Source organism: Triticum aestivum, chromosome 4B (assembly GCF_018294505.1).
Source record: "Triticum aestivum cultivar Chinese Spring chromosome 4B, IWGSC CS RefSeq v2.1, whole genome shotgun sequence".
In the NCBI taxonomy this organism is placed as follows: Eukaryota; Viridiplantae; Streptophyta; class Magnoliopsida; order Poales; family Poaceae; genus Triticum; species Triticum aestivum.
Window position 1 is genome coordinate 108799976 of NC_057804.1, and position 13083 is coordinate 108813058.

General features: G+C 42.3%; 1 protein-coding gene across 6 annotated transcripts; it reads left to right on the plus strand.

Moving 5' to 3' along the window:
* The first annotated feature begins 587 nt into the window (after nt 1-587).
* Nucleotides 588-12351, plus strand: LOC123091319 (protein translocase subunit SECA2, chloroplastic). 6 transcript variants are annotated; one of them, XM_044512798.1, is made up of 30 exons: nt 588-914; nt 1004-1073; nt 1174-1238; nt 1330-1450; nt 1845-1936; nt 2099-2164; nt 2448-2512; nt 2598-2685; nt 2780-2845; nt 2940-3055; nt 3613-3703; nt 4495-4578; nt 4708-4800; nt 4889-4984; nt 5073-5158; nt 7375-7453; nt 7523-7636; nt 7782-7877; nt 7955-8018; nt 8117-8406; nt 8879-8934; nt 9051-9168; nt 9273-9353; nt 9676-9755; nt 10374-10428; nt 10522-10591; nt 10665-10854; nt 10963-11086; nt 11559-11633; nt 11712-12351. In XM_044512798.1, exons 1-30 carry the CDS (start codon nt 603-605, stop codon nt 11883-11885), a joined length of 3177 nt encoding a protein of 1058 aa, XP_044368733.1. In that variant the 5' UTR covers nt 588-602; the 3' UTR covers nt 11886-12351. The 6 variants fall into 6 exon arrangements, with proteins under 6 accessions (XP_044368733.1, XP_044368734.1, XP_044368735.1 ...); XM_044512799.1 differs by having other exon boundaries at nt 8117-8337; XM_044512801.1 differs by having other exon boundaries at nt 771-914; nt 1874-1936.
* The last annotated feature ends 732 nt before the right edge of the window (nt 12352-13083 follow it).

Genomic DNA, 13083 nt, shown 5'->3' on the forward strand with positions numbered 1-13083 from the left:
GCGACATCCGCCGATGCTATGAGGTGCGACCATGCTGCAAGCTGGTTTGATTTTTGGCTTACTACAGCCGGTTGACGCCTAGCGCTGCCCTCTGATATATGGAAAGACATGCTCTTTTGTTATAGAAAAGGGAGAAAGCCTGGCTGTGGAACCGTTGGATTTGCTTGATCAGACGAGTATTATTAATGTGAGACGGTGTGGGCCCCCTTGCTGGACACCAATACTGTAGCCCGTGGGACCACATGTAAGCCATCCTCCCTTTCCTGCACTCTTCCTCGTCTCTCGCTTTCCATGGCCGCCTCCCTCTCCCCCTCCCCTCCCGCCTCCCTTCTTCTCTCCGCCCCCGCGCCCTGGCTCTTCCCCAACTCCCCAACTCGCTTGCGTCCGTATCGTGTTTAAAAGAAAACCCGAGAGTGTATAATATAGAAAAAAAAGGAAAGCCTGGCTCTTAACCGTTGGATTTGCTTGATCGGACGGGTATAATTAATGAGAGACGGTGGGCCCCCTTTTATTAGACACCAAAATACTGTAGCTCGTGGGACCACATGTAAGCCCTCCTCTCTTCCCTGCACTCTTGCTCGTCTCTCGCTTCGACGCTTTCCATGGCCGCCTCCCTCTCCTCCCCTCCCTCCTTCCATCTCCTCCCCGCCCCCGCGCCCCGCCTCTCCCCCAACTCCACAGCTACTCCCCGAGCAAAGCGCAAGAGCAATTGGAGGAAGCCTCGTCCCTTGTTCTGCTCCGCTGCCCCATCCCCGTCCCCTTCGGCTTCACTCACCACCACCGCCGGTGCGGCCAAGGCCGGTTCATGGAGGGACCTATGCAGCCTCAACGCCTGGGTGGTGGGCGACTACTACCGCCTCGTCTCCGCCGTCAACGCACTCGAGCCGCCTCTTCGGAGGCTTTCCGACGAACAGGTGGCGTGCCGCGTGGAACACCCCACCCACGGTTCCTGATTCCTAATGGCTTTTTGTTGTGCGGATGATGGATTTATGTGTTCCCGCAGCTGAAGGGGAAGACGGAGGAGTTCCGCGCGCGCCTGGGCCGCGGGGAGACGCTCGCCGACGTTCAGGCAGGTTGGTCCCCGTGCTGTTCCTGTTACTGTTAGTGTTGCATTGCAGCGTTCCCTTCGAGCTGTCGTCTGAGATGCGTTGGTGTGTGTTTGCTTCTGTCCAGAGGCGTTTTCTGTGGTGAGGGAGGCGGCAAGGAGGACGCTCGGCATGCGGCACTTCGATGTTCAGGTATACCAGCTTTGCTCTGTTAGGATGTTCAGGTAATGCACGAGTTTGTTTGGGGGTGATTGAGCTTCTTTGATTGATGTTTTTGTGTTAGATTATTGGTGGCGCTGTGCTCCACGATGGGTGCATTGCGGAGATGAAGACTGGCGAGGGGAAGACACTCGTGTCGACCTTGGCAGCTTATCTCAATGCACTGACTGGGGATGGAGTTCATGGTACTGTATGCATTTAGATTATTTGTGTTTTGCCAATCAAAAGTTCTGACTTAAACTGTACCATTTAGTCTATCATGGCATTGTGCATGGATGAGCGCAATGCACACGCTCGTTCTTTTGTTCTTAAATACCACCATATTCCCCCACCGTAGTTTGCTAAAATCATACTATTAAATAATTTATGCATGAGTATATATAAGATATTTTTTTTACTCGGATTATAACTCTCGCCTGTGTTTGTTGATCCAAACAAAGATGTTTATTCAAGGTTGGTTTGTTGATATTATACATTGATTTGATCCACTTTCCACATTTCCATTGTTAAACCCTAAACAGGCATCCATGTCCTAGGTCCCACTTCTTTACATTTATAAGCACTGTAATCCTTTTTCAGTGGTGACTGTAAACAATTATTTGGCACAGCGAGATGCTGAATGGATGGGCCGCGTTCATCGTTTTCTTGGCCTAACTGTCGGTCTAATTCAGGTATACTTCTACATAATGCTGTTGTCATACTTTCTAGACTCCCTTATCGTTCTAGCTTGGAACCAGTCAATTTCTGCGCTGTTACAGTATTTTTATATAAACGTATGATCGGAGGCAAACATTTAACCTTCTTTCACTCTTTCATCTGTGGCATATGCATAGGCAGGTATGAAGTCTGATGAGAGGAGAGCCAACTATATGTGTGACATTACATACACTAATAACTCGGTAAGATGCTCAGTAGAACAACAACTTTTAGATAGTTCTATAGTGGCTATTCATCTGAGGACCTTTCTTCTTCTTGCAACTTGGTATTATATGTTAAAGTTGTCTTCATTTCAGATTAAAAGTAATAATAAAATAAGTTGTCTTTGAATCTTCTACGAGAATCTGCCTGTGAGCTGCGGCCATACTTGTTAATGAACCCATTACTTGCTTATCTTGGTTATGTAGTACTTTATGGTGATATCCCAATATATATAGGTTCTCAAAGACTGCTCATAACCTACAGGAGCTTGGATTTGATTATCTTCGTGACAACTTGTCACGTAAGAAAGAACAGTTAGTCATGAGATGGTACATTCGAGGCTGTTCCCTCTCACTTTTTCAGAGCTATGATTTGTTTATTTGTTAATTTTCTGTGTAATACACAATTTGGTAGGCCAAGACCATTCCATTTTTCTATCGTGGATGAAGTGGACTCAGTGCTTATAGATGAAGGAAGAAACCCATTGTTAATAAGTGGAGAGGTTTTCCTCGCTATTTTTCTTGCTAACCCTGTTCCTCCTATGCCTGGCCTGTCAAAATGCAAGATGTTCACCAGCCTTTTCTATCCCATATTAGGATAATAGAGAAGCAGCACGGTATCCAGTTGCTGCTAAAGTTGCAGATCTTCTCATAGAGGGTGCTGTGAGTATTTTCATGTTGCTTGAATTAAAGTTACAATGGTCATGGTTTACTAATATTTCCCACTTATAATCATTATTTTGATTTATTTCTGCAGCATTATACTGTAGAACTGAAGGGCAATAATATAGATCTAACAGAGGATGGAGTTACTTATGCTGAGACGATTCTTGGGACCAATGATCTGTGGGATGAGAATGATCCGTGGGCAAGGTGCCATCACTGTCTAGTTCTTTTCTAGCTTTTGTCTGCAAGGTGCCATCACTGTTTATTTCTTTTGTAGCTTTCTGTTCAGTGTAGCTATTCTGCTCTATGGATTTATTGACAGTCAACTCAACATTTAATATACAGTTCTGTTCAAGTATTAAAATTGCCACGGGAGAGATGGCAACAACTGTGCCCATGAATTAGCCAAGCAAACCCAGATCAGTGGTAGGAGGGACTGTCTATATGGGCCAACTACCACGGGATTTGGCGCTGCTGGTGCTATCTGATTGTAATGACCGTGATGATATTTTAATATAAATGCAATCTTTTCCCTCAATATTTTTTTTGCCTATCAGCAACCCAGAAACAACACAGTTCTTCCATGGTAGTCTTTCCATTTGGTTGCTTGTCACTTGTGCACGTTCTTCCCCCCTTTCACTGTATATTCAAATGGTTGTTTAGAATTAGTGTTAAATTATGCAACCGCATGTGAGGTGCGACCAACTTACTAGCAACTTGGACATGCGACATGACTCTGACCCTAAACTTGTCGAGTGCTTCAGATTTGTGACAAATGCATTGAAGGCCAAAGAGTTCTACCGCAGGGATGTACAGTACATTGTTAGGAATGGAAAAGCTCTCATAATTAATGAGGTACTATATCAATTTCAAAATTGCTTATTTGCCATATAGGGTGACTTTTTTTTTGAACTTATATAGGGTGACTTAGTTCATTTCTTTTTAAATAGTGGACTGAGACGGACATTCCATGTTTTATTTGAGATCCAAAACCTTTTTTCTGTTGATAATTATACAAGTAAGCTTATGTTCAGCTTCACAGCAGTTTGTTTTTGCTACAACATATCTTCTGATGATATTACATATCTTCTGTCGGTGCACTAGTCAATCATAATCCTTGATTACTAACCCCACCCCACCTACTGACTCCTTGAAAACCTGATAGAACATAGGAACATATGGTAGTCCTCTTCTTGGCTTCAGTCCACAAGCTCAGTGGATCATGCAATCCTTGAAACTAGATAGAACATCGAAACATATGGCATGCCTTACTTGGCTTCAGTCCACTAGCTATTAAATGGATCCAGTGCATGCTATTCTGTTTTGGGGTAAACTATGTAAGGCTATTACCATGGTCACATGAAGCTGAAATACGATGTACTCAATTTTTCTCCTGTTTAATATATCATTTTTCTACCTGACTAAGGTCCATTCTTTTTATCATTCTGATCCTGCTGGGCTGCACCATTTCAATTTAGTAACCTGAGAAAAGTACCACTGTTTTTATCGCCTCTACCATGCTCTATCTCATGCAAAAGATCTTCATGATCCTATATTTGACACTGCCTATTAGTCCATTACAATTGCACATTGGCATATTTAGGAAGACTTTGTTCTGAAACTATATTCCTAACTTTTTTCTCCAGCTTACTGGTCGAGTCGAACCCAAAAGGAGGTGGTCTGATGGTATTCATCAAGCAGTAGAAGCAAAAGAAGGCCTCAAAATCCAGGCAATCATTGATTTATCCATTGCCAATTTGTACTTATGAACTAATATAAATTTTCTTTTATTAGCCTTGTCATTGTTTGTGAAAGTGTTTGATAGTTTCTTGTATGCAATGCTAATTGCAATTCATCAGGCAGACTCAGTAATTGTGGCTCAGATTACGTATCAGTCTCTGTTTAAGCTTTATCCTAAGCTTTCCGGGATGACAGGTACTGCTAAGACAGAGGTACGATATCTACTTGACCACTTCCTGGATAGTTTCTATGTTCATATTATTTATGCTCCGCTAATATGATCATATACTGGTTCTGCAGGAAAAGGAATTTCTGAAGATGTTTAAGATGCCAGTCATTGAGGTGCCCACGAATCTGCCAAATATACGGGTGGACTTACCTATCCAAGCTTTTGCGGTAAGGCTGCTGAGAAGTGAGATCATACCCAGTATTTTCCTTTGTTTATGATGACAAAACATTTGATGTCTACTATTACGTTTTGTAGACTTTAAGGGGCAAATGGCAATATGTCCGGGAAGAGGTAGAGTATATGTTTCAATTGGGCCGTCCTGTTTTGGTTGGAACTACCAGGTATATTTTCCTTGCAACCTAGAAGAAATCTAGTTTGCACTGCATTGCATATTACCAAACATAATGCTCCCTCTATTCCCAGAAGGAGGGCGTGACATTTTCTGTGCAAAGAACAAGGTCCAAGGCAGCCTCGCACTTAGCAAATTTGCCGATAGTCGGACACTTTTGCCCCCGGTAAATCGCTCATTCATTTGAGAACTAATAGCACGCAGCGAACACCCGTAATCTTCTCACGAGTCGGGCTGCAACTAGGTCTCCCCGTTGTGTTTATTAGCAGAGTCAGGCATGCAAACATCCCTGCATGGGCTCGCTTTCCCCCTCCCGTGCGCTTACCACACCATGCAAACAGATTCACACGCCCGTAATCTTGAGAGGAATTTCAGTTTTTGCAACTCTCTTACAGATAACCACTCCTCGTGAACACATCATTCCAGCACCCCGTCCTCTTCGATCAATCTGAGCGCGTCCATGTTGCTGGTATCATAGAATGAGGAGAAGCTGCACAGGTACAGACTAAGAGCAACTCCAATAGCTCCGTATCCTTAAAAAAACTACCGTTTACGAGAAGTTGAGGCAAAAAAAGGCCTCCAACAGCTCCCTTAAACTCGATTTTTTTATGGGATCCCGTATAATTGCCCCCAACTTCCCTCACGTTTATGGGAAGATGACCTTCCTGTATAATTTTGGCGGGCAGGAAACTGCCTGAAACTTCACGAGTGGAACGCCGGGCTGTCACCGCGCCGCTGCACCGGAACGCCGCCGCGGGCGCCGGCCATCACCTCCGTCATCGGCGCACCACCGCCGGCTCCTATCCAGTCGCTGGACCCCACCGCCTCCGCGCACAGCTTGTCCTCCGCGCCCGCGCCCGTCAGCACCGCTGATTGCCGCCCTTCTCCACCGTGACCGACCACCGTCGCCCCTCTCCTCCTCCGCCACCAGCTTGCCGTTCAGGCCACAACCACCGCGGCAAACGCCGTATCCGCTCCTGCCCGACCAGCAGCCGATGTCTCCATGTTCGGCCGACCCCGCCGCTGCCGCGCCTCCCATGTCCCGCACCGCTCCGGCCGCTGTCGCCACGCCCCCAATCGCCGTGTCACTGACATGCGGGGCCCAGCTCTGTTTAATGGGAAACAGGAAAAAATATTTTAGGGGAAGAAATTCTACAGGAACTGAGAAAAGTTGGTGTTAGACAACTTCCCTAGATTTCATGGGTCACCACATAAAATGACTTTTACGGGAAGTTTTTTACAGGAGCTATTGGAGTTGCTCTAACAGTGGAGAGATGCCAGTAGCATAGTTGGCACTGGGAGCAGCGATGTTGAAAACAGAGGTTTCTGCTGAAGTGCCTGTGGGCCTGACGGCAAAGCGTAATGCTTTGCTTGTGTCGCTTTATGCTGACGCCATTTCCCCCAAAGTTTCCTGCATGCCAATCATTGTGCCATTGTGTTGTCAGTCGGCCATTATGTTGACATTGTCGGCCTTTATCAAAGCTAGCAACTTTCGCAGCAAAAGTCATTGACTCATTGTATAATTGTCTGCTTGGGTATGGACCGGGCCTGATTGAGGTGTCCTTGGATCAAGTAGGCTGGGAGCACCACAGGGGCAGGAAGAAATAATCTTTTATCTCAGGAACTTGGGTTTATTTTTTGCTTGCTTAGTAATGGTAATGATGCTCTCCTTATGAAGTGGGCACGTAACAATACAGATATAGTCAATCGCAATAATAACCTATCTAAACTGTACTCCCTTTGTTACAGAATGTAGGGTGCATTTTAACTATCCAATCCATGCTTTGACTAACAATTAAGCCAACAATGCATGAGGTATGTTATATAAACTTGATAACATTGGATTCACATTAGAAAAAAACACTTTCTTGTGATTGTGATTCTGTAGCTATCAATAAAATAGTGTACAGAATTTACGGTCAAAGTTCAAAATTGATCAGTCAACATATGGCCCTACATTTTGCAGAGGGAGTGGATAGGATACCAATCAATGAATCTTTATCATAGGAACCAAAATATTCATGAAATCATATTACTTGTCTGGGAAGAAAATCTGTCTAAATCTTATGGGGGCTGTTGCTATAATTACCTCGCCCGTTGGTACCATTCAATGTTCATGGGCATGGACACTTGATTTTACAGTAATTTAATTTCTGCATGTGGTACGTTTGTGGCATTTGGAATTAATGGCATATATACCCATTCCAGTGTTGAGAGTTCAGAATACCTGTCGGATCTTCTTAAGTCTCGTAATATTCCTCACAATGTACTTAATGCAAGACCAAAGGTATGTAAACTCCTGATTTAGTTTAACTTATTCTTCCATGTTTGGAGCTAATCGAATCGTTCTCGGCAGTATGCTGCTAGAGAAGCTGAGATAATTGCACAGGCTGGAAGGAAACATGCAATTACAATTTCAACGAACATGGCAGGCAGAGGGACAGACATCATTTTAGGTGGCAACCCTAAGGTTAGTATTTAATCTCTTCTCCTTTTTTTGGGTATTTAATTTCATCTCTTGTTAGCTGTCTTCGTGTATATATATGTGAAAGCAGAAAGCCAGTAGAGACTTTTCTCTCCAGGGCCTGATCAGTTCACTTTTCTGTTCTTGGTAGATGCTTGCAAAAGAAATTGTAGAAGACAATGTACTTCCATTTCTGTCGCACGACACCCCAGATGTCGAAACTGAGGGGGAGTCCACATCCCACAAGGTGATTATTTCTGTGAGTTTTTAGCCGTCCTAAGACTCCAAAGGTGTTTCTCACTGTCACCTTTCGTTTTTTGGCAGGGTCTTTCCAAGATAAAACTCGGGCCATCGTCACTAGCTCTGCTTGCCAAAGCTGCAATCATGGGTTAGTAATAAAGTGTTGGACTATCAGTGGTTGTATGTTCTATAACCTGTAACAAGGTTTTTTTATTGCGTGGCTCACTCCCCCATGTATTCTTGTAGCAAAATATGTTCACAAAAGTGAGAGCAATGAATGGTCTTTTCAGAAGGTGAAATCCACTATTATGGAGTCAATTGAAATGAGTAATACAATTGGGTTGGAAAAACTACAAGAGCGCGTGGCTGAAGTGACTGAGATGTACCCTCTTTGTGATGCAATAGCACTTGCTTATGCGACTGTCTTAAAGGATTGCGAAATTCATTGTTTTGACGAGGGTGCTGAGGTGAAGACATTAGGTGGGCTTCATGTAATAGGAACTTCTTTGCATGAGTCGCGCCGAATTGATAACCAAGTAAAACACTCTTGATGCTTCAGGGTACACTCAGTTAGGCATGATGCTTAGGCTTGTTTGTCAGATGTGATTTGAAACTAAATAAGTTTTAGCTACCATGACTATCTTTGGGGGGAAAATAATTTCAATAAGCTGCTTAACGTGGGCACATAAACGTAGAATCAACTGGCATTAAATTACAAACAGAATCTATTAAGTTCTGTCTTATTCCGTTCTGTTAATTACGTACATCTTACTGTAAATAAATCAATTTTCATTTTATTTGTGTGCTGTTTCTATCTCTTTCATGGCTGCCAGAGTTCTTCAAAAGCATCAGATGCAAACTTTGTGCTTTTGATGCAATATGTTGTCTGTCTTGTTGAATTGGTGGATTTTGTCAATTCTTTGAATAAAAACTTGCTGAGAATATAGTTCTGTGTGATGAAATTTGTACTGCCACAGTTGCATAAAATCTGCAAGTTTTTTTCCGCAGTTACGTGGTAGAGCTGGCAGGCAAGGTGATCCTGGTTCCACACGGTTTATGGTGAGGTATGTCTGTTCCTGAACAAAAAACACTTGTGTAACACTAAACTATTGTAGCTATTGTAGCATCTGATGATCCTTTTACTTGACAAATCTATGTGTCTCTAACTTTGGTCAACTAGCTTACAAGATGAAATGTTCCGGAAGTTTAATTTGGACACAGAATGGGCCGTGAGACTAATATCAAGGATAACAGATGGCGAAGACATAGCGATCGAGAGCAATGCTGTTGTAAAACAGGTCAGATTACATTTGTTGATATGCTAACATTGATACCTTTTGTTTTGGGATCACAGTGTATTGTCTTGTACTCTTGTTTACATGCATTACTTCTCAAAATGCAGCTTCTAGGCCTTCAAATCAATGCAGAGAAGTATTATTTTGGCATAAGGAAAAACCTTGTTGAGTTTGATGAAGTCTTGGAGGTATATAATTTCTCTCAGTTGCTATACTTCTATACTGTTGTTTCATTCCCTGATCGTTATGCTAAATTCCAGCTATTTTTTGGTTTTGTTCTTTATAAAGTTTTACTGGTCACCGCAGAATACTGTTGATATTAAGGCCCTTTGATTCATTTAAACCATGATGTTTGTATCTAAATGAAAAGGTTACTGTTTTTATTGTTCTTAGTTCTTAGTGCCGCAGCTCAATTTTCATACACGTCAGGGTTTAAATACTGAATTGGTTAATGTAATTTCTCCATTTCTTGAATTCCCTTGTTCATGGAGTATCATTCATATTTGATAGGTCCAAAGAAAGCACATCTATAGCCTTAGGCAGGTGATATTATCAGGTGACTCTGAAAGCTGCAGTGAACAAATTTTCCAGTAAGTTTGGCATCCTTAATTTGAAATTTATTTAATAAAAAAATTCAAATGAGAGGTAACGAACATATTATAAGATACAACATTATTTTATATAATATCTTAAGAGTAGAAATAATACATTATTGCTTATGCGGATTCAGGGTAACTTGTCAGAAGCATATTATTAAGTAGTACTCCCTCCGTCCCATAATAGTGTCAAAAACGTTCTTATATTATCGGACGGAGGTAGTAGATGATATGCTGATATTTAATTGTGAGTTTTTAGGAGTTCAGGATTTATTTATCATGTCTTGTGCTCCTGTGAACATGAGATGCATTGATGCTCGAGCACTGCCCTGATAGGTCATAATTTCTTTGATTGCATGCTCGCTTTTGTCTCAATTAAAATCACTTTTCCTTGTTCGTCAGTTCAGTTTGCGTTTCCTAGGACACCCCTTCCATCTGATGCTAAAATCTTATATTGATCTTGTTCAGAATGTTCATCTTTTACTTTATCATCATCACTATCCAGCTATCTATTCCTCTTTATACAAAATGATTCAGTTTTTAAACTTAAATCATTTATCTCTGAAAGTTTTTACCCCACCAATTACATGACTTCAGTTGAAATGCTACTAGGTACATGCAAGCTGTAGTTGATGAAATTATTCTGGGAAATGTTGATCCCCAGAAGGTACTTTATCTTGCCCTGATTTTTATATATCATTTTTAGAATTTCCTTTTGGTGTGCTATATGTCAGCTGTTCTGATTACATTTCATTTTCAGCCACCTAAGACGTGGGATTTGGCAAAGCTTTTGGATGAGTTTGCCAGTCTAGGCGGAAATTTGCTGACAGGTAATAAGCCTAACTATATAGTGAATTCATGTTCTTATGCAGTTAACTCTTCTGACTTTGAGATACTCTGCAGAAACATTCAAGGAGACCCAAGAGGAAGACCTACAATCATCACTTGAGCAAATACTTAGATATGGCTCTGTGGAGGTCGATAATTTTGTTCTCCCAAACATGCCAGTGCCACCTAATTCATTCAGGGGAATTCGTAAGAGAACATCTTCAGCAATGCGATGGTTTGCCATGTGTGGTGATGATACATCAAAGTAAGTTGTGATGTAATCCCGTATATGTTTTTCTTCAACATGGTGTTACACATTCACCCTCAGGTATTCATTGTTTCTCTATACTTCATCTATGTGATAAAAATCCAGGAAAGGGAGATATACAAACATTGTCAATCTTCTTCGGAAATATTTTGGGGATTTTCTAATAGCTACCTACCTGGAAGTGCTGCAAGAGTCCCGTTATCATGATGCGTACATCAGGGGAATAGAGGTTTGCTTCTCTTACGAATATGTTTATGTGGTCTTGTCAGGGGATAAAGCCCCACTGAGACCTATGTGTTCTTTGTGGAGGTCAAGGTCATATTCTTTCTTGGGTACTTTGCTAGTGATGTTGCAATCTGCATAGCATTTACTCTGTTCTTATTTCAAGTTCCCATTCATTTTTATCACGTGAAAGTTCTGTTTGTGAAACCATATTATTTACTCTCTCCGTCCCATAATGTAAGACGTTTTTGCAAACTATGTTAGCTTGCAAAAACGTCTTGCATTATGGGACGGAGGGAGTACCAACTAGCATCAATTATAGTTACAAATAAAGGATCTTGATTGTGGCGTCATGGGAATGCATAATGGATGTAACTGTGGCATTACCTGACAAGTTATATGTTTCGTCATGACCATTTTATCTTTTTCTCATGTCAACACATATTCTTATGTAATCATGCAACTCTGTTGAATTGAAGAGGGAAGCACTCCTGAAGACACTTGATATGTTGTGGAAGGACCATTTAGTTAACATGAACAAGCTTAGTTCTGCGGTAATTTCAATATTTCCCTTTAGACTCCTTGATCACCACTTTTCTGTCATTGACTCAGATTTTATAACTTTTTACTAGGTGAATGTCCGGAGCTTTGGGCACAGAAATCCTCTGGAGGAGTATAAGATTGATGGCTGCCGGTTCTTCATCTCAATGTTGAGTACCACACGACGATTGACAGTCGAAGCCCTACTCCGTTACTGGTCATCTCCAATGGAATCTGAAGAGATATTCAACACTGCGGATCAATAGCCGAGTAACATCACATCTGATGAATCTTTTTCCTCAAGAGACTGCACACCCAGATACTTCTGATGCATGGCCAGTGCAATCTCATATTGTTGGAACGTGTTTCCTGTCTAGATTGCTGGCTTGGTTCCTCATCAGTGGGGAAGTCTCTAACACAGGCTTGACTGGGATGGCAGCCAGGTGACATTAGGCTTTCTGCTTTCATATGGATGGCCACCCCCCGCAGTCTTAGATATAGGTTACAAGACAATAGGCATTAACCAGTATCTAGTACTAGTAGATTACTCCAGCAATGAGTTAACTCTGTAGAAAACGCAACTTGATATAGATGAAGTGCAAACAGGGGATGCATATATTACATAACTGGATCTAGGTGATGACGCACACATGAAGTGCTCATCAGTTTTTACCCGTGACAATCGGAGCTTCATTATATGTTACAACTCCAAGTAAAATACAGATTCGCGCACATTGTGTTGTCGTATCATACATATATTTCTGTTCAGTCTGTACTATTTTGTGAGTGAAACCTTTACCAAACAACTCAAGTAGTGACACACTCGGCCCAAGGCCTCTCACTTGCCTATCATCTCTTGCCAAGTAGGAACTGCATGCATGCAGAGTATCTGGCTTGTGGACACGGAACTCTTGAGGCTGTCCTAATGGGCAGGCAGCATTTGACATTTGTCAAGTCGCTGCTTTTGATGACGTCATGATGACAAGGCAATCAAACCAAACCCATGGCAAATATTTCAACTCTCCAGATACTTTGCATCATAGAATCACTATCAACATTGGTATATTGGCATGAGCTATTTTCACATTGGCTGCCGACTAGGGTATTCTTTTTTTTTTTGGCGGCTTCCTTACATTCCGCATATTCCCTCTGGCATTCTATATTGCAAGTGTCGCGCGAGCAAGTAGAGAGGTGGTTGGCACGAGTGACACTGCATGATGATAGCGCAACGTGTCACGGTATCACGTATACGCAGCTACGCTGTCTTTTCTACTTTGGATCTTCCCGGCGTAGCTATCAGGCATGTGTTCATTTCACATAATAAAAGGCAGTAGCAGAGTAGAGTATATATATTTTCTTACCTTTCACGCGCTTCATTCGCGTGGTCGGCCTCTTCTCTTCCCCTTTTACAGCATCGCTCTCCACACGCGAGATGATCTCACTCCCTCGGGAATGCGTGTGACA